A 24,891-nucleotide genomic window follows, 5' to 3' on the forward strand; every position below is an offset into this window, starting at 1 on the left:
TTTTAAACTCAAGGGAATTTTAATAGGTTACTTGCAAAATGTTATTGCAGGCAACAACTTGTACATGATTTTAGTTCCAAACCCACCAAAAAATTATACAAATCAGCATTGTAAAAGTGTCAAATTAATGCCTTACAGGCTTTGCTGGCAGAATTATTTTCTAAATCCTAGATGTGGGGAAATGTTACTCTCATTTTTTTCCTTTTCCATTTTTTTTAGAAAAATTTACAAGTGAAATATTACTACAAAACTTTTTTATAAGGAATTTCTGCAAAACATTTACATTTTTACCATCAACTATTTTTCTGTTTCAAAATCATTATGTAGATTTAATACCCTATGCTGCACATCAATTCTTGCGGGATGACAATTCAGTGACATGCATAAAAAAACACCACAAGGCATTAAAATGAAGACTTAAATACAAATATTGTTGCAATAAAACAGTTATAAAATTGAAAAATAGGACCTAAACATCATGCTTACCTAACTTTGACAAATTAACTTTTTCTCCTAGATTACACACTTTTATTACTGCTCTCATGAAAGAATGTGATAAATAATGACTTAACACCAATCTCTAATGTAATCAGCAACACATACACAAACCTAACCAAAGAAAGTATATTGTAAGAAAAAAACTATTCTAACACTGGAGTTCTACCATGGTAAATACACTTTGCACTGATAATTACAATAAAGCAAAAATTTTAACGGTGGCAAAGGGAATGGACAGTGAAATGCCATTAAACAAGATACTATTGCACATCTGTGCCCTATTACTTACAACAGCTATATCCCACTGAGTCAAATAAAGGACATTGAAATTTACGATCCTTTTAAGACAGAAAAGTGGATTCAGAATGGTATGCAGAACAGACCGTCAAAATGTTTCTAATTCCAGCGCTAAAACGTGCACCTGCTAACACAAGTTAATGTCCTTGAGATGCTATGAAGCCAACCAGATTTAGATTTTGATACATCTATTATAGGGATTCATTGCAGATTAAAAATTACTTCAGTTTCCTATCTGCATACATAAGTATGCATGAAAAAATTATATATGAAATGGTTGTGCTGAATGCTCATAACTTCAGTTTACAAAAACTGTTAACTTCTAGGAAACGTGGTATTAATATTAGGAAAGTATTTTCTTTGCATAAAGAAATTTATAGCACTGATTGTGAAGTATAATGATAAAATATATATTTGACATTTCATTTCCTATATAATAAAATTAACAGTTAATACTACGTAATGTTCATCTGTATTAAATGTAACATCTAATTGATTCTGATGTTTAAATCCAGATACATCAGTTAAGAGTACTTTAAATAAAATATACAAAACAATGTACAAAACCCAACTAAAATTTAAAGACTCTGTTACAAGTCTACAAAAGCTTTAAGAAACTTGAAATTTATAACCACAGTGTAAAATTGTTTTTCTTTAATCTCAAAGCTTTTTATGTAAACTGAAAGTATAAAATACCTTCAGCTTAGTATTTTGCTACAAAGGGCTGGCCTAAAGTGTACACAGTGTAAACAATGATTGGTATTTCTCTTGCTTCAAAAATACAGAAAACACCACAACATTGACAAAATATTCAGATGAGAAGTATATGTTTTGTGAGGGAATGCACAAGGTATCTGTTATGCCTCTCAAACCAACAGCTACCAAACACATTCTTCCTTTTGTAATTTGCAGGGAAGAAAAAACTTATCCTTCTTGCACTGTACTTCCTTTAGTTACATCAAAAATATTTTGGTGTATAAATTTTTTAAAAAACTGGTCATGAGAATTACTACCAAATGACTGTATGTGTAAAAAGTTACATTTATGCCTACAGGAAGTAATTAAAAATCCTGAGTATGAAATATTTGGCCATCTTTCCTCCTTGTACGTACTGGAGTTTTCACATACAAAATGCAGTCTGTTTTTGTTGTCATTGTTTTTTATTTCCTCTATATTCCTTTTAAAGTGGCACACCTGAAAATGTAACCAAACCTTTGAAATCAAAAGTCGGGTAGTAAACAGATAACTATACTCCTCTTTTCCCAGTTTGTTTTGCAGTTGGAGGCTTAATGTAAGACTTGACAGGTAACAGATATTTATTACCAGCCCACATACTATCCTTGAAGAGAAAATAGAGACAGTAATATTTAGGGGAAAAGAGAGAAAATGTTTACTTTCAATACCTTTTTTGGTTAAAATGTGATAATTAATTCTTTTCTTTGGCTATTAAGTCAAAGCATAAAGAACTCAGCACATTAACCACAATATAATAACTAGTATTTACACAGAGAAGATGCTGGAGAATGAGCTACAACACTCAATTGTCTGATTAATTTCCCTTAATTCTAACAAAATTAAAACATTTAAATACTTGAGTTTTTATGATTCATGTTACCTACAGGTTAGAAATGGACCACGGATGCTTTAAAATATAATGAAATGAAATACCAAAAACTGACACAAAAGTTGCCATATTAATTTTTCTGCCTACATAAAGATACCATTACTTTTGTAAAATCTTACATTAATATCTTTCTATGGTTTTATCTTTTCTACCGTATACACTAATTCTACATAACCTTAGCTCTCCAAACAAAGAGAGGAATTAGAACTCACTGATTGTCATTTATACACACTACTATAATGTAGTGGTTAAAATTAACCTGAGGTTCACCTCAGAACCACTTTGCAGCACGCATCATCCAGCTGCTATTGAGTAATTCCGAAACTTGAGAAAAGACGGCCAAAATCAGCTGATGTGTTCTACGGGCTGAGCAAAAACCTAAAATATTTCCACTGTCTGTATTCAATCTGTATTCAGTTTTGTTGTGCCTTATGGGAAAAGGATGCTCTCATGAAAATATTACAACTTTATTTTAAAAACAAAGAACCTTCAACAGATGATATTAATCCTAGTCAAGGTCCATCCTGTTTTACAATGACATTATCTGATTTTATAAACACATTAAGATATAATATTAAAATGGGGGGGAAGTTCATTTAAAACCATTACATGATATACAGACATATAACTAAAAAAGTACAGTATGGAAATAATATTCCCCCATCTGTTTATCCAGTACATCAATTTGCGCTGTTTGTATTTTTGAAATTTTTGTCTTGTTGCACCGGTGTACACTTCCCATGCTGACCCTCCAATCTGGAACACTTACAGAAGTCATGACTGAAAACACGATTTCCTGCGCTGTAATCCACTTTACCAGCCCACTTCCATATCCTGAAAGGTATGTAAACTTAAGTGCAGCACTAGGCGTCCGTATAAATGACCCTTTCAGAATTCTTCCATGTTTGTTGAAACATTAGGGGTTGCTGGGTTTGAATCTTGAGAAATGGCAGCAACAGTGACAATTCTTGGAGAACCAAGAACCTCAGAAACTGAAGAGTCCAGTTCTCCTGAGGTAACAATAGCAAGGGCCGTTCCACCACCCTTCTTGTTCTGATGAGTTTTGACATGTTTTGAGAGATGGTCACTTCGCATAAATCTTTTAGAACATTCTGGGCACTCAAACCTCTTTTCACCTTTTTTAAAAGAAGAACAAAACAAAAATATTACTGAGAGCACTGAACACTTTTTGCTTGATCATTTGAATCTGACACTTTTCTACTCAATATCTGAAGTGTCTTTAAAAGGATACAACGTTTTCTTCTCCACCTGTCTCATTTCCAGGCCACAGGCTTTTGGCAATCCACTCTTCACTGCTAAAATGATTCTCAACAGATATTTGCTATGCTGTGATTATCTGGTAAGATCAGAATTTCAGGTCACCAGAGAATTTTCACAAACTTCTATACACCTGACAGAGTAGGATAGACAAAAGCCCTGAAAGAACTGCCTGATTGCATTTTGTAAGAATACTTTTGTTGTTATTTACATTACAGTGATGAGAAGGGAATTTGGAAACGTGAATCCCAAAGCTCCATGAGGATGTAGGAAATCTCAGTCAAGAGAGATAAATTCACCAGACTAAGAAGTCCCGTCACTGTTTATATGTAATTAGCACTTAGACTTCAGTGCTGTCTTCTGATGATATAAACTTGGGGGGGGGGGGGGGGGGGGGGGAACGACAACGACACACGATGACACACACCTTCTTGGGGCTAGAAATAAGAAGGCTGATAAAATTTTCAGTTTCTAAAAGGTCCACCCTGTAAAGAGAACTTGCTTTATCAGTTCTCACTTGAAACTTCAAGAAATTTCCCCAAAAGATCAAATCCAAAGTATGGACTATGTTAATACATTTCTGAAGGATGGAGCTAGTCCAAGTGAGGAAATGATAACCCTGGTCCGTGGCCAATCCTATATGCTCATGAAAATTTGCCAAACTTAGATCAGGCATTGGCTAATGTGCATCAGTTACCTGTGATGAAATGATCATCTTTTTCTAACATAGGTAGAGAAGAACAGTTTGAACAGATCTCACTTTATTTATTTGATTTCCCAGTCAGCTTGTATCGACGAAAACTGAAATCTACCACCTCCTCTCTTTTAAGGTTACTTTATTTACATTTAAAAGTAGTTTTCAGGGATCATAATAACTGAGATCTTTGATACCACTATGATTCAGATTTGCTGTACCACGCACAGAGAGAGGGCTGACCAACCTGTATGGGTTCTTCTATGTCTTTGTAACTCATCGCTCCTTGTAAATCGCTTGCCACAAAAAATCCAGTTGCATACAAATGGTCTTTCACCAGTATGCCAGCGCAGATGTGCTCGAAGATGAGATGTCTTGCCATAAACTTTTCCACATCCTTCAATATGGCAGATATGTTGTTTCTTTTTTCCTGGCTCATTGCTGCCTCTAAAAAGATCCAATTTAAACAGGTAAGTAATTATATACTCAAATATTATTAACTATTAGGATAAGTATTTCATGCTAATAGAGACAATTACAATCCACTGTCTAATATATAAATATACTTTCTAATAGAAAGCATTAAAAAATTTAGGCAATATAAGAAAATCTCATGCCCAAATGAGGCAAACTGTAACAAGAAGCCTAAACACGTTCTGCTAAAATTTACATTTACCTTCCTTCTCCCTCTCGGCAGTTAGGACATGAGCAGGCAACTCTTCTCAATCTCTTGCCAGGTTGCACTTCCTGGTCAGATGCTTGTTGAGCTTGCTGCAGCTGCACTTGCGTTATCTGATCAGGACTAACTGCACCAATTGCCGCATTAGCAATGCCACCTACTGCTACAGTAACAGGAGCTATTGTAGCTTGCTGTACTTTTACTCCATCCTGTCCTTGCTGTTGACCTGTAAAATAAGAAAATGTTTGTACCTCTTATTAGTCATTTCAGTAAGTGAATGCACAAATAAACTTTATAGGTTTTATAGAACAAAAATCCACCTAAAGTTCAGCAAAGCCACAAAACAAGTATTAAATCCAGCCACTTTTCTGAAGGACTTACCTGCTAGCTTAGATAGCCCTGTTTAATGTAATTGGTTACTAGAACAGCAAAAGACCGCAAATTACTGACTGATACTAAGAAATGTGAACTAGTTTAACATGTGTTTCCATTTTCTCAAAAGCTGAGATAAATGACAAAACATTAAACAAAATATTATACAGAAAGATTGTTAAATCTATTGCCAATTAATGTCTCTCTAAAAATCTTTGAAGACATATCTACATTCAGAAAACTACACTTAGCTAATTTTTCAAGTTGCTTTATGGCACATACAGAATTGTCACTTCTACTATCTGTCCTGAATCAACACTGAGCTACAAAGGAACTTTCACAAAGAAAAAGAAATGTAGGACTAGACTTGAACAAGCTAGCATACCAGAGCTTTTCTGGGTTTTTTTGGAAGTTTTTTCTTCCAGAATTCTCCACCTGGGGCAGGCTAATTCTGGTTATACATACACATTGGGGGACAAGAAGCTGGAGAGGAGCCCTATGGAAAGAGATCTGTGGGTCTGGCTTGATGGCAAGTTGAATATGAATCAACAGTGTGCCTGGGCAGCCAAAAGGGCCAACCGTGTCCTGGGATGCATCAAGAGCAGCATAGCTAGCCGGTCGAGGAAGGTGACTGTCTCACTGGAGTGGCCCCACCTTGAGTCCTGTGTGCAGTTTTGGCAGCTTCAATATAAGAAGGACATCAAACTGTGTCCAGAGGAGGGTGACCAAGATGGTGAAAGGTCTTGAGGGTAAAACTTACAAGGAGCCGCTGAGGTCACTTGGTTTGTGTGGGTTGGAGAAGAGAAGGCTGAGGAGTGACCTCATCGCAGTCTGCAGCCTCCTCAAGGGGGGCAGCAGAGGGAGATCTGCTGATCTCCTCTCTCTGGTGACCAGCAACAGGACACATGGAAATAGTAAGAAACTGCAACAGGGGAAGTTCAGATTGGACATTAGGAAAAGGTTCTTCACCAAGAGTGTGGTCACTCACTGGAACAGGCTTCCCAGGGAAGTGGTCATGGTACCAAGTCTGTCAGAGTTCAAGGAACATTTGGATGATGCTCTTAGTCATATGGTTTAGATTTAGGTAGTCCAACAAGGAGTAGAGAGTTGGACTCGATGATCCTTATGGGTCCCTTCCAACTTGAGATACTCTACAATTCTATGATTTTATTTTGCAGAAGGTAGTATATTTCCAGTCACGAAGACTGGAAAAGCAGCTTGATTGAATTGAGTGGAATTTTAAGATTGATTTGATGAATTAAGAATCCAGTTCCATTGCATAAGTTCATTGATCTCATTGGCTTTCTTGATCAAAGGAAATCAGAATTACTGTCTTGACAGTAAAGCAAAATAAAGACTATTCCAATACAGGTAAGAAGTGTAGTTCCTTGAGCAGCAGGGTAATACTATGTTGCTTAAAAAGTTAGTACTATACAGTCTAAGAAAACAATGTAACCAACTTAAATTTGTCACAGATATATGACTTCCAGTTGCAGTCTGACAACAGTGAATGCCAGTCCTGCCAGCAACAGGAATGGGTCGAAATGTCATTAGATGCTGCTATTTTCAAAAATTCAGTGCCTTCGTACAAATGGGAAATAAGAGGAAATACTACCTACTTACTGAGAGAGTGTAATAACCAACCAGAATTCCCTAGAATAATATTTTAAGACTTGAAAGTCCTCAGTATTGAAGCATTAATTTAAAACTTAGAAATCCCTTGGAGGTAACATAATTCAGAGAGATTAAAATGTGTACTCCAACTTACTTCCCAAGCATCTGTAACAGACACCATCAATGGGGATAAGGCTGAGAACACCACTCTCAAGTCTAAACTGCCTAGCTACCATGTGAGTTCATATACAACACAGCATGGGATAATGACTACTTCATTCACATGATTGCTGAGGAGCAATATAAGCTATCTTGTATAATACCATGATAACAGCCATAGATGAAACCTAACACACACCACCTAACACCACCACATACACGCAGATAGGTTAGGACTAAAGAACATGATATACACAGAACCTCCCAAAGTGACTTGACTGTCCTCTAACAGGCGCTACTGTTGGCTCCAGGAAATAGAATAAACCTGTCTTGTGCCTACGTCAGTACCAGGTTATTTTTACCAGAAACACTGACCAAATTTTCCCAGTTACCCCTCTTGGTTTCCACCTGGAACTTGCACCTGATCTGCCTAGATATGAATAAACATATATTCCTTGTTTTCTTAAGCAGGCCACAAATATTGACAGATGCTGAGTACTTTCGGTTCTCTGAAAAGAGCAAGGACAAACCCAGAAGAGATAATGTTTGAATCCCACTTACAGTTGGACAGATAGATATTAAAAGAAAAAAAAGACATTCTAAAAAAAAGTCTGGTATTTGCAGCAGAGGAACCACAGAAAAAGAATTACAGGCTTAACCTTAAGTGCAGAGCCTTCATATGTCTAGGATAGAACAAAGTCTTTCCTTTCAGAATAGTTTTGTACTGGAAACAAATTTATTTCACATATTCTAATGGGAAAGAAAAGCACTCGTGAAAATCCTTGAGGAAGAATGTGATAGGGTAAGGAGAACACTGTGGAATAAATGCAAATAGCAACATCTACTTGGGTCTAACAGTGGCAGAAGAGGACACAAGAGCTTCCAAAGAAAGTGCTAGTCCAGGGGCAATTTCTTGTCAGTCTGTCAAGCTGCCGAAGTGCTGACCAAGTGCTATTAAGAGCCAGAGTCAAAGGCAGCTGATCATGTTTGTTATACCTAATGCTCATCTTAACATGATAGTGTGATTGCTCATGTTGAAAACCAGCTGCAGTTTTTGGTTAGCCACAGGTAAATAAATTAACAGGACGAACTTGCTCAGCTTGTAGTCTTTCGCAGAACACAAACTGCTCTCCTGCCTTGGGTTAAACATGCCCAAGATGCAAACTCCTCTAATTCACAGAGCACCACTATAAATGATGAGTCTATGAACGGTTACCGCAGAAGTCTAAGATGTAGCACATATCATGGCCACAACTACTGCAGTCTCTTGTGCTATTTTCACTATCAGTCATGTTTTCAAGTACATTAATAAGAATTACCTTTGTTGTTACAGTCTGCTGGAGGGATGACTCTATCCATGTCAGAAAGTCCTATTTGAGCAAAAAAGTCCTGGGACCTAACCATCTGTGGCCAGAACACAGCTGAAGAGCATTATTTCCTATCATTTATCCCTTTCTCTCTGATTTTCTTGAACTGATATTAAAGTTTCAATGCAACTTTCCCGCAGGCTGCCAGACCAAGGCTGTCCAAGTAAGATGTGAATTGAGGCACTTAAACACAGAGGAGGATGACTCCATTTTTCACTCCATGACCAGTGCTACATCATGAATGCCCAGCACATAACTCTTGGTGGATCTGACCAATCCATATTTATGGGGAAGCCTATTTAGCATGTCTAAAAATCCAGTATATTGTGCTGATTCAAAATGAAACAACTTTCAGTGTCTAGGTCATGAGATGACCAAGCACACAAGGGTCTTCTAATACTTCTGAAGAAGTATTAGAGTACCACTCCCGACACTTATCTGCTGCAAGCCTTCCCTCCCCCACGTGAGGACCACGCCTATCTTGGAATACAGGATACAGAGCACTGAGCTACAACCTTAATTTATTTATTAAACATAATGTAGTGATACATCTGAGTAGAAATTCTTCACAATAAGGTGATAATAAAAATATAAAAGAGAAAATGCCAAAAATAAGGTTGCTCAGGCAGACAATTACATTATCTATATGGCTTCAGTTAAACAGTAATCAAATGACTGCTCTTTAGATGGCATTAACAAAGTTATTCAATTTTCTAATGTGAATGTTGATTTTTTTCTTTAATCTCACAGAGCTGTTATTTTAAACTCCCTTCCCTTGCATTCCACTTACTAAATTCACAGCAGAAGGTTCTGAAACTCTTAAAATATCACACAAATAGCCTTATTTAAAGGTCCAGGCCACAATATTCAATAAGCAAAACTCTACTTTTTGTGGTAAAAGAGCAACCGAAGGAAGCACACATATCTGATAAATATTCTTTGCCAGAGATTTACACAATTATCAGAAAACACTGGAAAGTTCAATAATGTAATTCCTTAATTTTCGTTTTGAAATCCTGAAAGAGCATCCCAACAAGCTAGCACACTAGTAGCATACAGGATAGAAACGTATATTCTAATTTTAAAGTTGTTAAACATAAAATTCTTCATTTTTGTTCTTTGACAGTAAAATGAATGTATTTTAGACCAGCTGAAAAATCTTTTCTCTTGAAGAAAAACCAGAACATTTTCACAAAACAGCTGATAGAACATGCCCTGGTCTAAATCTCAAAGTAAGCCTGCTATAGTCTTGAGTTGTATGGGATTTTGATTTTTTTTTAAAGTACATACTAGAATCCACTATGAATCACTAAGGGCTTTAATTTTACATTCTTTATACTTATTAAGGGAAGATAAAGGAATTTAATTATTTCTTAAATCAAATATACTGAGGAAAAGATACGGAAAAAACTTAACTGTTGATATGAATTTGTCAGCAGCCTACAAAATTAAATCAGGGCTACTTCTAAAAAAAGTGTACAGAAATAAGGATTTTTCAATAAAGAGGATCTAGATACATATTAGCTTTTTCTTTGAAACAAACTCTGCTTATTCTGAAAACATGTGGCTAAGATAATGTTATCCATACAGGAACAGAATGATCTCCTGAGATCTTCTAGATAGCAAAAAAAAGACCTACTACAAATAATCCATATGACTTCTTACTAGCAGCATTAAAATATCATTTTAAGCCTCCCAGAAATTCTGCTACAATCATGACATCACTTGACATTACTTCTTCCTGACACACTCCAAACCACAAGACCTGATATCACTATACTTCACCATTCATAATCAAACCTCACTAACAAGAGCTCTCATGTTTCAACACAGATTTCAGAAGAGGTCTAAACAGATCATTACATCAGGGAACAAAGCCACACTTCAGTTCATCTACGTTATTCCATATGAGTTGTCAAAGCAGTCACCAACATTTACACCTGCTTTTAGAAGATAAAAAATTTTTCTCGCATTCCCATGATTTCTTAGAATGCTTTGGGTTGGAAGGACCTTTAAAGGTCATCTAGCCCAAATCCCCTGCAATGAGCAGGGACATCTTCAAATAGAGTAAGTTGCTCAGAGCCCCACCCAACCTGACCTTGAACATTTCCAGGGATGGGGCAGCTACCACTTCTCTGGGCAACCTGTTCCAGTGTTTCACCACCCTCACTGTAAAAAATTTCCTCCTTCTATCTAGATTAAATCTACCCTCTTTTACTTTAAAACCATTTTCCCTTGTCTTATCGCAGCAGATCCTGCTAAAAAGCCTTTCCCCATCTTTCTTGCAAGCCCCCTTTAAGTACTGATGGCCACAATAAGGTCTCCTGGGAGCCTTCCCTTCTCCAGACCGAACAACCCCAACCCTCTCCAGAAATTTCTTTCCTGAAATTGTGAAACAGTCTTGATTAACAAAATCACCACTTGTGCATGAACTGAACTTTTTTGTACATGCTGTCAATTTACAACATTAAGTTACAACAAAATGTTAGTGTACAAAATGACGCTGATACCAACTATGCCACTGCATTTCATTTTCCCTCAGGTCTAAGTTCTCTCTTTCTTTTGGATAGTAATCATTTATTTGACCACAGGACAACACGCCAACAACAAGGCAACCTGATATGGTATTTATTTTGCAGATCAAGTGCAATAAGACTCTAACTCATTGCAATATTGCATATGTGATTATGACTGAAAGTAATTACAAAAAACATTATAGAAACATTTAAAGCTTCTCCAACAGAAGAACCTGCATGATTTTAGTCACTAATCTTTCCCATTTGAGCAGTTCAGTAAATGCATTACTTCTTATCACAAGATACAGGATTTTCAAGATATAGTTGTACATCCTTTGTTCTTCAGCATCATTTACTCATCTTCGCCGTAAAACTGCAGTAAAACTGCATCTTAGCAGTTACAACTCATATACACTTTCCCATACACACGAGTAACAAATTCATGCAAGAAAACGCAACAATTTTAAGTAATTACTATGAAGTCAAATTTTATGTATATACATACACACATATATATCACAATCAATTTTAAGCTTCAAAGGTAATTTGCAAGATAACTACTCCCACAACACCACCTGGATGATCAAAGAAAGCTAATGCATAGTTCCCAGGAAGTACTTTCCTACCGAGTAACTGACCACTGAAGATCATGTTTATTGGGCTTGGCCATCCATTGTAAGTCAGAACAAGTTTCTTTCTACTACATATTGCACCTGCATTCCTATTCTTGTTCACCTGAAGCAGCATGAAAAACTACTCTGAGGCGAACAGGGCAGAAAGGGAAGAAAAGGAATTAACTTTAATGATGCACAGAAATCATGAGAGTCAAGCTTTAGAAAAAATGAATCTTGGAAGGAAGAGAAATTTAAGACTAAGAAAAGGACATTTCTAGTTTCTGGTAATTAGTTTCCCAGAACAATTTGCATAGATTTCCTGTGGCTGTTGTGCAACCAGCATTCATCAGTCAAAAAGATGACAGCATTAAATGACAGCATTATATCAGTAGTGTCCACCTTACTGCAAAACCTGAGGAACATTTTGCAAAACGTATCTAGAGCCAGAGCGGTTAAAGTTGCAAAAAAAAAAAAAAAGTTTGTTCAACTGCATATTCTAAAAAGGAAAGAGAAGGCTGCAATTGACATTCATAATTCGATGTATATTACTACAGCACAGATATGTAAAGTTATTGACAGCCTGCAGAGTTCCAAAGCCCTACAAGCATTAGAGCCGACGCAGAAACTCGCCCATCCAACAACTTACTGATACAATGCAAAGGAGCAAAAGAGGTTTCTCATCTCCCTTTCCCCTGCATACATTAACTACACTCAGCTTGCAAACATCCTTTACTCAAACATTCTTTTTCCACAATGACATACAGATAATTTATAACATATTTCTATATTTACATGTATTTTTATATTCATAATACAATAAGCTTATTTATAATAATGTACTTCTTACATATCTAATATCAAAAAAATACTAACAGGCTGATGAAGATGTGCACGATCACTTGGTTTGCTTGCTTGACATTTTCTGAACAAGAAAGTTCAGCCAATTTATTTCCTGGTCTATATGCTCTAATTTTGACAATAGGGAATGAGAGAGGGGAAGGCAAAACCTGATATTCTCAGAGAGGGCACCTGTATTGATGAAACACTTTTATAAGACCACATATTCCAATACGGAAACACAGTTTTACCAACATTCTTCTTTGAAGACTTAAGATCTTACATTTAATTCTTGAAGTTCATAGCACAGAAACACCTCATTAGAAACCAGTTTCACCTCACAATTATCAGCAAAGTTGGTACTTGAAATGCTTCCCCTTCCCACTTTATGTTGAAGTAATGATGAAGTCATGCCTTGCTACTCACAGGTCAGGCAGAAAAGGCTTGTTTTACTGAGGCATTTTTACCAGGTTACTTCCACAGGCAATTTAGCTGAGCAGGTAGACTGCACATTCCTTATGCATCAAGTTCAGGAACAGTATATTAACACTTCATTTTTAAGCTACCATCACCAAGGCAAACACTCATTTTCACCAGCATTGCTTGCTGCTGAACTGTTTCTGCCACTATTTTGAATTTCAGTTTAAGAAAAACCCACAACCAAACCGATTTTGACATTAGAAGACTAAATGCTTCTCCTCTAATCACTCTGAAGCATTTGAAAAAGATACCAGTGCCATAATGTTTAGAACACTGGTTCTGCAACAATTCTGAGCTCAAGGCAACCTGAAAACAGTTGGAAGTGACCTTTCATGACTTTGTAAAAAGTATGCTAAATTTCTATACTACTCCCAACTACACTCTCAGAATACCAAGTAACACACTATGACATGGGAAAAACAAACAAACAAACAAAACAAACCTAAGAAAAACTCATGCATTTTTTCATTTTGTGGAAAATAGCCAAGTTCTTTGTGCTTATCTTTTTACTGCAGATTCCATTGCTTGCACCTTCTGTTTCTTTCAAGGTATCTGCTGCAGCTTGCTTACCAATGAACACCCACGGAAACACTGGATGTTATTTAAAAGGAGAGATCATATAAGCACCCTCCTTCAGCTCCTTTGACTTCCACACTTGGAATTTATATTTGCCAGTTTGCTTGTACATACTGTGGCTATTTTAAGCCCTTTTCACCTTGTTACCAACTACGGGGATCCCTCCTTGCTTAGCTACAAAACTTGCTGAGTGCTGCTTCTACACATACTCACTATTACATTAACAAGAGCAAGGAGACCTACAGGTTACAAGTTGTCATGAAAATGCATTTTCTTTCATTCAGCTACATAAGCGCAATATTCTAGGACTTCAGACTAAACATCTTCCCCTCCCTCAATACCTACCATATGTGGTAGATAACAGAAGACTGTAAGTGGTATAAAGCCGATTTAGATAGTTTAATTTTTCATAACACAGGAGTTTGAGAACATTAAATAAAAATGTGTCTTACACAAGAATTAGGACACAATATTGCAGACAACTATTGAACATGTAAAAAATTTACACAGACTCAAAAAAGACAAATTCACAGAAAAGAAATCCGTCAAGGATTACCAAATATAAAAAAAAAAAAGCCACTTCTGGCTCAGGAAGAATTGACCTGTAGATCACTGAACAGTGGGAAGAGTATCTGAGCAGATCATTCTTGTATGCATCACCTGCAGTCAACACCAGGCAGGGTCAGAAACACCTTTGACTCTTTTATTCATAGAATCATAGAATGGCTGGAGTCAGAAGGACCCTTTAAAGATCATCTAGTTCCAACCCCACACTGCTCAATCCCCGTATGTCATTAATAAAGATATTGAACAGTACTGGTCCCAATACAGACAGACTCCTGAGGGACACTACTGATTACTGATCTCCATTTGGAGATTGAGCCAGTGGCAGCAACTCTTTGAACACGGCCATCAAATAGTTCATCCATAAAACCCGCATCTCTCCAAGGTGTAGGACTGTGTCAAAGGCCTTACACAAGTCACGGTAGGTGATAGCAGCTGCTCTTTCCTAACGTACCAACAGTTACTCTGTCATAGAAGGCCACCAGAATAGTCAGGCACTATTTGCCCTTTGTGAAGCTATGTTGGCTGTCTCTAATCACCTCTCTGCCACCCATGTGCCTTGACATAGCTACCAGGAGGATCTGTTCCCTGATCTTATGAGGCACAGAGGTGAGGCTGACTGGTTGGTAGTTCCCAGGGTCCTCCTTTTTATCCTTCTTAAAAATGGGTGTGATGTTTCCCTTTTTCCAGTCATTATTCCCGAGTTACATGCATTTAATCTTATGCATCATTTTATTCCTGTTCAAAGAATTTGTTAGAATGTTTCAAACTCCTCTGCAAAGTTTGAAACAGAATGATTGTAATATCTAAACGATGTCTTCAGTCTTTAAACAGCAAGCTGTAAAACTAGTGACTGTCACACAAGAAGAGTTACTACAGCAGCAAAGCAAAGAGAAAGCCTTGAAAACAGGCTGAATTTGGATGCAGACAAATGAGAAAAGCCACAAGCAAGCAGGAGGGGACCTGGAGGTACTAACAAATTGCATAACTACTAATAGCGGTGCAATGAAAGTCGCTGGTCAGAGAAAAATGCCTTAGTAACTCACATTACTACAGATTATGAAACAGAAAGGCAAAGCTCATTACGTTTTTAAAGCGCCCCAATAAGAACACTTGGTATTTGACTTCAATGTCATTAATAACTGGTTTAGAGTCCACAGCACATCCCTGCACGACACTTAAAAGTCTCCAGTACCAGTACTGTCGGGCCACAGACTGTTCCACTGAACAGAAGCCATTCCTTGAGGTTATTTTGGTGGATCAACTCCAAATTCCCCAGAATTTACCATGTCACCACTCATCTTAAGCAAAATGGCTTCAATTTGAGTTGCAAGCTGATGGAATCTGGTGACTTTTTCCTAAAGTAACTAACAAAGTTTGGACTAAGTACGTGTAAAATACAAATAATATTATTCACTATTTTTAAATCAAAATTCTCTCATACACTTTTGTGTCGGACAAACAGCTCCATCATGATGTAAGAAAATTACTTCAAGACGTGTAATTAAGGTAGAGATAAGTCTGATCTATTACTTTATTTTCTTCCATAACAAATAGGGAATTATTCTGAAAAGACATTATCTCCACCACGACCACTAGATTCCCACTGTCAGTAAAAACAATGAACAATTTCAGAAAAAGCTTGCAACCTCTTCTGAAGGCTCCAGTGAAAGAAATCCTACAGACAGAACACAAAACTTTTACAGGAAATCCATTAATACTCAGCATTTCATTATAGTTTAACTGGTTTGCTGATATTCTTCAGCATCCACAAATGTTCACATACCATGCTATTCCTAAAACAAATACACCCCAAGCCCAGGGCGTTGAGAGAGAAAGAAACAGCCCACCAAAAAAAAAAAAAATTCTTTTATAAACTATATACTTTTCTTAGAATCACCTAGTACTAAAACAAGTCCTTCCACATAGTCACTTATATTGTCCATTAACACATCCAGACAAATAAAAGGGCCTGAAAATAAGCTTTAAAAAAACAAAAAAGCAATGGATACCTTATTTTAAGAAGGGGACGGGTGGCAGGGAGGACAGGAATCCTGTGAACTTGCATTTACAGCTATCACAGCAGAAGCCTTGATAAAAGGCAAGGGAAATGTGCAGTACCTGCTTGTCCCCAAGCTCATAGGTGCAAAATTCAGGAAGTCACCACCTATTAACATTAAAGGCTGTCCCATTCCACAGGGAATCATGCATAAAACAAGAATTCACACAGCACAGAAGAAACACAGTTCTCTTTGCACAGAACTAGCCTGCTTAAAGGCCATGACAGGTACTGATCCCACAGCAAGGCAAGTATTTGTAGATCCCTGCATGTTCAAGTAAACAGGGTTGCTTTTATGCAGTTTGTTGTTTGATTAGCTCTTAATTAAATAATTGTTTAAAAACCTGTTCTTAATGCTCAGATACTTAGTTTCCATCTTCTCATCCAGCTTTCCTCCACAGATTTAATTACTCCTTTGACTGACACTTTGTATATCTTCTCAGCAAGATTTCACAGAATCAGAGTGGTGTAGACTAGAAGGGACCTCTGGAGGTCATCTGGTCCACCCAACCTGCTCAAACAGAGCCACCAAGAGCAGGTTGTCTGGACCATGTCCAGACAACTTTTGAATATGACCATAGATGGAGAGTCCACAACCTCTCTGGGCAGCCTGTGGCAGTGCTTGGTCACTCTCACAGCGAAAAAGTAGTTTTCCTCACTGATACTGAATGAGTTCTCCTCAGGCCAGAAAGTGAAAGGATGTGAGAACTTCTCTGCTTTGCCCTGCTTTTTGACCACACACAGCATACAACCCAAAGTGTAATACTTACCAAGAGCAAAGTTTGAACTTTTACCCAAAAAAGACAACAAAAAAAAAACCAAACCAAAACACACTTGTTCATCTTACTTGGCTTACAGTAGAGTCTACCCACCTTGGGGACCAGAGACCTCAAGTAACACAGGTTATAAAAAGCAGACCAAAATATAATATTTACTTGAAGATTTTAATATTCCCCTTCCCATTGTGAAAAAAAAGCCTAACATTTCCACAATAATTTTAAGCTCAGAATTTTTGTTATTTCAAGTTAGTTGTTTAGAGTTCTATTGCATTACTACTTCATTTACTACTGAAAAACTAAGAAAAATGTACCTAAACTACCCTATTTTAGAAATAACTAGGAAAACCAGTGCTCATGGAACAGAAATATAACACCAGTAAAAAGTTATTTCAGACAAATACTTCTTGTGCTTTCCCCTCAAAAAAACTCAGCTAGCTGGATCAGTTGGGTTTGCTTGAAGGACAAAGTAACTTTTTTTTCCTAACAAAGTTAGAGCACCTGTATCAATGCATGGGATGAGTCCTTCACTCAGTCTTTTCCCTGACACTTTCTGGACACCCTCCGCAGCGCTCATTTCTAACACCTACTTCTACTGCTCATTTGTAGTGAATGATCCACTTCTGAGGAATCCAACTAATTTACACAAGAGTTCACACTGACTAGCTTAGGTACTGCAGAAAAAGAACAGAAATGCCAGTATGCAGATGTTAAGGTAACTGAGCAGTTTATTTTTTTTAAAAGGTTTCCTCTAACAATAGTAGCAAAAACCATTTCTAATAAAAACAACCATATCTGAGGAAGTTAATAGCCCTGATAAGACACCTTATTCCTTATAAGTGGCAAGCAAAGTTTAGATTTTAGCATGTCTGTAATTTTCTATTTCATAACCACTCTTTCTTTGAATACTTAATATGGCATTAAGGACTGCACATCACGCTCTTCACTCTCCCTTCCATGCTATCATGCCCCCCATTCCCAGAGTGTAGCATCAGGAAGTTTCACAGGAGACAAGCAGAGATGAGTAAGAAAGAAATTATAACCAATTTCTCACATTCTCAAAGTTTGTTCTCTCTCCATAACATCAAGCCTTGGGAAACGTAGAAAAGGTTGGAGGATTCACAGCTGTTAGCATAAAATTCTAAGTGCTAAGTCAGCCGTAAGAACTACATGGGTTTTTTAAAAAAAAAAGTGGCGGGGAATTCAATGGTCACAAAGTTTACGTTTAGTTAACATATGAACCCTGTATAACTAATGCTTGGCTTCTCCAGGACCACACTTGTGACTCATTCCCCTTCTTTCATCCTCAATTACAAATCTTAATCCCTGTATTTTCCAAAAAGCATCACATGCAAGCAGAGGTGCAGCCAAGACAACTGTGCAAGATGCTGTTCAGAATCTTTTGTTCTAATACCTGCTATTGCATACTAAACGGTTGTACACCATTAGTAAGTAGGAGAAAAACCTTGCATGCAGAAAGATTCTTCCTGCACCCCCAAATCTAGTCTGTTCCCAAAGCAGGCTGCCCATGAAGAGTCCCCTGCCAAAGCAGGAACTTCTAACAGCAGCAGTCAACCAGCACCTTCCCATCAAGCAAAAAAGATTTCCCAAGGTAAATTGGATTGCAAGATACGGTAGCAGCTGGTCAGCTCCAGACAACCAAAACTTCTTTTTGAACCACTGCAGCCAAATACAAGGTCAAGATTTTAATTCTAATTACTTAGATTAACATTTCTGTAACGCTTCTTAAGTAAGCCAGGTTTAAGGCATCCAACACAGCTCTTCATATTTCAACATGCTATCAGATGCCAAAGAGTACCATAGCAGATGAAATTCTCTCAATGGCAAATTCTTACTATCAAACCATGTTTAGTCTCCTCAAAAATGTTTCAACTAAAGGGAACAATCCTTTGCCCAGTCAAACATTTCTCATTTTAGCATATGATTAAAAAAAAACCCTACAGATTCACACTCAATGTGATACTAACATTTGTTTATGCAAACTGGACAGTAGTTAAACTTAGTTTTTTCTTAACAGTTTTATGCTAAAAAACTGTGTCTATAGTCAGGTTGCTGTTACAACAAGGGTTTATTACCACAACAGAAGACTTTTACTTGTATAAAGTAAAACCAAGCTCATGCAAGCAGTTATCAAACTGGTAGAGAAAACCCCCAAACCAAGTTTTACCTGAAATGTTAAAAATTTGCAAGTTTCACATAATAGAGTTGCCTTTCTGGGACACTGCAGAGACCTTGCACAGAATTTACTTTTGAACTGAGCTCTGTTATCCAGCCTAGACCCTTTTAGTAGCTCCTTTCCCAACTACTAGACCAGCAAACCAAACAGGCATTTCAAAATACCTATCAGAAGTTCACCAGCAAGTACTGATGTACAGTTACCAGTTGTTCTTATTTTTTTAAAAAGACAAGTCACAGGAACTATGCTGTGTGCAAGCATACCTTATTCCACTCCATGTGTTTGCAGAACTCAAACTTCTAAGAGAACAACTTTAGGAACAAGTGCAGAATACAACAAATAATTCCATACAAATGCATGCCATGACAGAAGATATCCCAGTTCCCATACTGTTACTTTTCTCATCCTACATCCCCCATGCAGAGATCAGGAATGCTGTCTGGTTGGGAAAAGTTTTTGTTGTTTTTTAAACATATCAGAGCTCTAACAGTAAAGTCACACGTTCAGTCCCAAAGTCTACAAGTCTTTAATAAGACAGAGAACAGGATCACTTAAGGATAGTTTATCAAATACAAAGAGTTCCTTTTCAACTGATGCAACCAGTAATATTACCTCAATGTTTAGGAGAAGTGTCAGCTACTTTAAAATCTGAATTTTAGTTATAAGTATAAGGTATTTCCTCACAGTTAAGGGTTTAATGTTTATCACAGAATATCCTGAAAAAAAAAAAAAATTGAAACTGTCTAGTATTCTTCCAATAGTAAAAAAAAAAAAAAGCCAAACCAAAACACACCCAAAACTTTATCAGACCACTCACCTGCAACACTGGTAATGGTAACAGGAACTCCTTGAACTTGAACACCTGCAGCACTCAGGTTGGCAACACTTACTGTTTGAAGATTAGGTACTGAAGCAAGCTGGGCAGCATTCAGAGTGATCGGGGTACCAGCAACAGCCACTGGTGCAATCTGGGCAATGGTTGTGCCACCACTTGAAGACACGGGGGTAATGGTTAGTTGTTGGGGTAACCCAGCATTTTGAACTTGAAGATTTGAAAGGCTTTGCAGATTCTGAACCTGTACAGTTTGCCAGCTGATCTGCCCTGATGGTGTTAAAGTTGGAGCCCTGATGAGCACCTGAGTCGGACTCACCGCCTGCAACTGAACGTTCTGCAAAGGCTGCTGCTGGATGGTCTGTATAGTCTGTCCCGACTGGAGCTGAAATGACTGTGGAGGAACGGCCTGAATAATCTGCTGTTGAGGCTGCTGGATCTGTATCTGCTGCAGAATAGGCTGACCTACGATTTGGACCTGCTGAAGGGAACCCGACTGATCCTGGACGTTCTGTAGTCCATTGGACTGAAGCTGTCCAGAGCTCTGGGCTTCGGAGTCTGCAGCAGTTGTTTGAGGTTCCTCAGTTGTCTGCTCTGAACTGCTGCCTGCTGCGCTTGTGTACTGGCCAGTCTCTGCAGAGCTTACTAGCGTGTCACTGCTAGTTAGAGATGTTGAGGCAGTGGTCGTAGAGGTGGAAGATGAAGAAGGAGACTCTGGCATTGTACTAACAGAGGCAGAAGTGACAGGCGTAGACGCTAGCTGATTTCCGTTGGAAACTCCGCTCTCAGTAGACTGGCCAGCTTGACCCGAACCCCCTCCAGCTGCCACATTGTTTATCACGGGCAATGCTAGGGTTACCCCACCAATGTTTATAGGTAACGTTGTTACAACTTGTGCCTGAGTACCAGGAATAGTTTGCAGTTGCAGTGGTATGGAAACACCAGGCCTAATTTGGACTGGAACTGTCTGATTTGCTAGGTTTTGAGCAATAACATTACCCGAAGCTGTCCTATTTGCAGTTGTGAGGATAGCTTGATTATTCCCTGCAGGAATAAGCTGAATTTGACCCTGTACATCTTGTAGACCAGTAGCATTAGATGGATTGATTTGAAGTTGTTGACCTTCTGTTGTCTGAATCTGTGGGATCACTTGGTATTGGACACTACCGCTTGGATTTTGTACTTGAATGACCTGGAATTGTCCAGGGGTTGTTGAAGAAGAATTGCCCGATTTGGTTTTTGAAGGAGACGTACTTCCATTGTTACTGCTGGAGGGACTTGCTGCACTCGAGGCAACAGAAGATCCTTGCTGAGCAACATTATTTTCTTTTGAAGCAGCAGGAGCAGCAGCAACAAGCTGCCAAGCGTTTCCAGCAAGCTGAGTTGTTACCAATTCTAACTGCTGTGGCTGATTCTGAAGCTGCACCAAGCCTTGATTTGGATCTATAATAATCTGCTGCTGTCCAGTTCCTTGAGTCTCACCAGGAGTTCCTATTTTGCTGCAAGTGGCTGCTAGCAAAGCAAGAGGTGAAGGCTGAGAATCCTAACCATAAAGAGAGAAAACAGAACAGATTCAGGAGAAGAGCAGGAGTATGAACCATTAGAAGTAAGCATTAAGGTTTACACAGGAAGCAGAAAAAAAAAGAAAAAAGCTTCTGCATAGAGACCAGTGATACAGCTCTGAATAAGGAACTATGTATTTCTGTAAATAATCTTTAAATGTAAAGCCCTCAATTATCAATGAATACGTGACAGCCGCATCCTCAATCCAGTCTTCCCCCTCCTCCAAAAAATAAAGAAATTTTTAAAAAATGCTTCTATAACATGGAAAGCAGCTATCACTGCAAAATGCAATAAAAAAAAACCAACACAAAAAAAAACCCCAAAAAACCCCCCAAAAAACCATGTCCAGGCAGTAAAAATCTTGCACCCAACCAACTATGTTTCATCCCACCCAAAGCAAGATGCCCTCAGCAGGAAACGCTGTTAGCTGAACATTTCCTTCTAAATGTTAATAGTTGGGGTGCTTCCCTGTTCGGGTGTGCGTGCTTTACCTGTGAGCCTCCAGTTTTCCCTTTTTTATTATTATTGTTGTTATTCTCTGCCTCGGGAGATTTCTCTCCCTCTGTGGGCATAGTTTCCTCCTTCTTTTGATCTGCAAAAATATCAAGTGTAACAGGTTAATTATTCACCTTCATTTGTATAACAACAAAACCTACGAGCACATCCCTTTTGCTCGCCGGCTCGTCGCCTTTACCTCTCGACAAAAACAACGGCGCAAACCATTATTACAAAAGAACGAGTCCTACAGAAACGTGGTTTGAAACCCAACCCATGGGGGCTGGAGAGTTAACACCCAGAAAGGGGAGGTTTGGTTTCCTCTCCCAGAGACAGCAGGAAAAAAAACCACCCACAACCCTCCTCCTCCTCCTGCCCCCTAAAGCATCGACGGCCACTCAGTGGCCGTCGATGCTTTAGGGGGCAGGAGGAGGGTTGTGCATGGGAGGGAAAGAGGGAGGAAAAGAGGAATGAAGGAGGGAGGGATGTGCTCGGGAGGGAGGGGTAGCGAAGAAAGGGGGGAATGGAGGAGGGAGGCACGGAGGAGGCAAGCCGGAGGGGCAGGCAGGGGAGGAGAAGAAGAAAGGGGGCACACGAGGAAGCGGCGCGGATGGGCGGAGGGGCAGCGAGAGAAGAGCGGGGTAAGACGGGGGAGCAGCGGGGAAGAAAAGGGGGAACCCGGGAGGGCGGTATGGGGGGGGGGGTGGAGGGCGGAGGGAGGAGCGGAGGGAGGGAGGGGTGTGCACGGAGGGAGGGGGTTACATACCGCTCATCCCGCATTAATGCCCCGCTGAGGCGCCGCTCTAGGGGGGAGGAGAAGGAGGAGGAGGAGGCGGAGGGTGGGGTGGGGGTAGCGGGGAGAAGGCCGGTCGCAGCCGGAGCTGGGAGGAGCGGGACGGCCTATTTTTCCACGAATGGCCGCCGCTGGGCTGTGGCGTAGCTGCCTCTCTCTCCGCCCGCCGCCGCCGCCGGCCTCAGCCCGCCGCCTTGAGTGACAGCTGCGGGCCGGGCGGAGGGAGGGCGAGCGCCGGCGGGGGCGGGGCCCGCCGGGGCCCAACTGACGCCCACTGAGCAGGAAACGGAGCCCAGCCGCCGGCCCCCCGGCCGCCCCTCGCCGCCTCGGCCGTGCTCCCCGTGCCGGAGGCAGAGGAGGCGGGGCGGGGGCGGGACGCGGCGCGCCGGGAGCCCGGCCCCGGTAGGCAGCGGGGCAGGCGAAGGCCCTCGGCTTCCTCCTCCTCCTCCTCGTCTTCTGGCCGCCCGTGCCGCGCGCCGGGCGAGAGAGGGCGTGGCCGCCGGGGCGCGCGCGCTGCGGGGCGGGGGCGGGCGAGCGGCCCCGGCTCCCGCGCTCGTGCCGCTCTTGACAGCGCGAGGGGAGGGCAGGCGAAGGGCGGGGCCCGGCCGCCGCGGGGGCGGGGCCCGGCCGAGCCCTAGCTCCTCGAGCTGCCCGCGGGCCCGCCGCGGCTCGGGCGCTGATTGACAGCGCGCGCGCGCCGGCCGCCAGCGAATCCGGCGAGAGGCGGGCGGGGCCCCGCGCGGCTCCGGCCAACCCGCTGGCACCTGCGCGCCTCGCGCGCTCGTAACTGACAGCGCGCGGGAAGCCGCGCCGCAGCTTCTCCCTCGGGCGCGGCCCCCCTCCATCCGCGCCGCGGCCCTGCTGGCGAGTTCCCCCGCCCGCTCCTTCCCCGGCCCGCCCGGGGAGGGAGGAAGAAAGGAGACACCCCGTGGGTTCCCTGTGGAAGCCGGGGCCTGTTTCCCTCGCCCTCGCTCCGCTGCTCCTTTGTAGCGGCCTCCCGAGCCAGCCCTCTTGCCGGCGCGCCCGGCTCGGAGGGCGGCGGGGGAAGGGCGGCCCGGGGGTTTCTTCCCCACCTGCCGGGGGCATCTCCCGCGGCCGGGGGCGGAGGGGCGGGCACTGCCCTCCTCCCTCCCCATTGGCTCGCCGGCCGCGGCGGGCGCGCGCGGCATGCCGGGATATGTAGTTCTGGGCTGCTGCCGCGGCGCGGGCTCGGGGCGCGCAGCGGGGCGGCGGCGCATGCGCGGGGGTGGAGAGGGGCTTCCCTGGCAGGTGGCGTTGGGTAGGCCCGGCCGGGAGGAGCGGGGAGCAGGGCCCGGCCGGGCTGGGTCAGCCCCACGCTGTGCGTCGCCTCGCTGCAGGTTCACAGAGCGGGATTCAGCCCCCAGCAGCCTGTGGTGGGCCAGGCTGGTCGTCGTTGCATTAAAAACAGATAAATTACGATCGTGCAGTCGGTTTCCTCCGGTGCTCGTACTGCCCGTTCCCTGTCGGAGCAGGCCGCAGTGTGCGCACGTTGCCCACTCACCCTGGCTGATTTGGGAAGACAGCTGGGGAAGCCGAAGCTGATTGTGGCTGTGGAGTGGTGCGAGGAATGGTGGATCTGCAAAAACCAGCGGTGTGGCAAAGCCTGTTAACCCCATTTGAATTTGGAAGAAATTCGATTGTAGTGGTACACGTGTGCAGCTTGGTCAGTTAAAATATCCTCTACTACATGCCCAAATTCTTTGTCAAGTAAGACAGAGTGTGTACTAACCACAAGTCAGTGACAAAAGTGCCAAAGAATACCAGCTGTTCAACAGTGTCATCCTACAAAAGGATGAGGATGCCCTCAACCTCCACCCCAGGCCTCCAACACAACCTCCAGAATAAAGGAAATGTAAAAATGCCAAGCCTGTCCATCGTGAGTAAGAAAATGCTCAGAAATGAATATGGTGCAGGCTGGTACCAAGGCGTTGTCGCAGTCGGAACACAGGTCACAAGCACATGCATCAGGAATGGACCTTAAAAACG

General features: G+C 41.1%; 1 protein-coding gene and 1 long non-coding RNA gene across 2 annotated transcripts in view; one reads left to right on the top strand and one right to left on the bottom strand.

Annotated features, from left to right (window-relative positions):
- On the bottom strand, positions 1-23,134 carry SP4 (Sp4 transcription factor). The gene is made up of 6 exons (XM_075419182.1): positions 22,858-23,134; positions 22,088-22,188; positions 20,019-21,576; positions 5,068-5,296; positions 4,639-4,838; positions 1-3,555 (listed from the first exon to the last, which is right to left on the bottom strand). Exons 1-6 carry the CDS (start codon positions 22,862-22,864, stop codon positions 3,308-3,310), a joined length of 2,343 nt encoding a protein of 780 aa, XP_075275297.1. The 5' UTR covers positions 22,865-23,134; the 3' UTR covers positions 1-3,307.
- Positions 22,635-24,891, top strand: part of LOC142361175 (uncharacterized) — a 20,691-nt gene continuing 18,434 nt past the window's right edge. Inside the window, exon 1 of the long non-coding RNA XR_012763749.1 lies at positions 22,635-22,732. This is a non-coding gene — a long non-coding RNA (uncharacterized LOC142361175). The remainder of the gene's footprint in view (positions 22,733-24,891) is intronic.

Source organism: Opisthocomus hoazin, chromosome 4, assembly GCF_030867145.1.
Source record: "Opisthocomus hoazin isolate bOpiHoa1 chromosome 4, bOpiHoa1.hap1, whole genome shotgun sequence".
Taxonomy (NCBI): domain Eukaryota; kingdom Metazoa; phylum Chordata; class Aves; order Opisthocomiformes; family Opisthocomidae; genus Opisthocomus; species Opisthocomus hoazin.

Excerpts from the sequence above, each read along its gene's own strand:
- SP4 (XM_075419182.1), bottom strand. Across the intron at positions 4,839-5,067 it reads TGCCGAGAGGGAGAAGGAAG|AGGCAGCAATGAGCCAGGAA; the intron begins GTAAATGTAAAT and ends GGATCTTTTTAG. Across the intron at positions 3,556-4,638 it reads ACATAGAAGAACCCATACAG|GTGAAAAGAGGTTTGAGTGC; the intron begins GTTGGTCAGCCC and ends CTTTTAAAAAAG.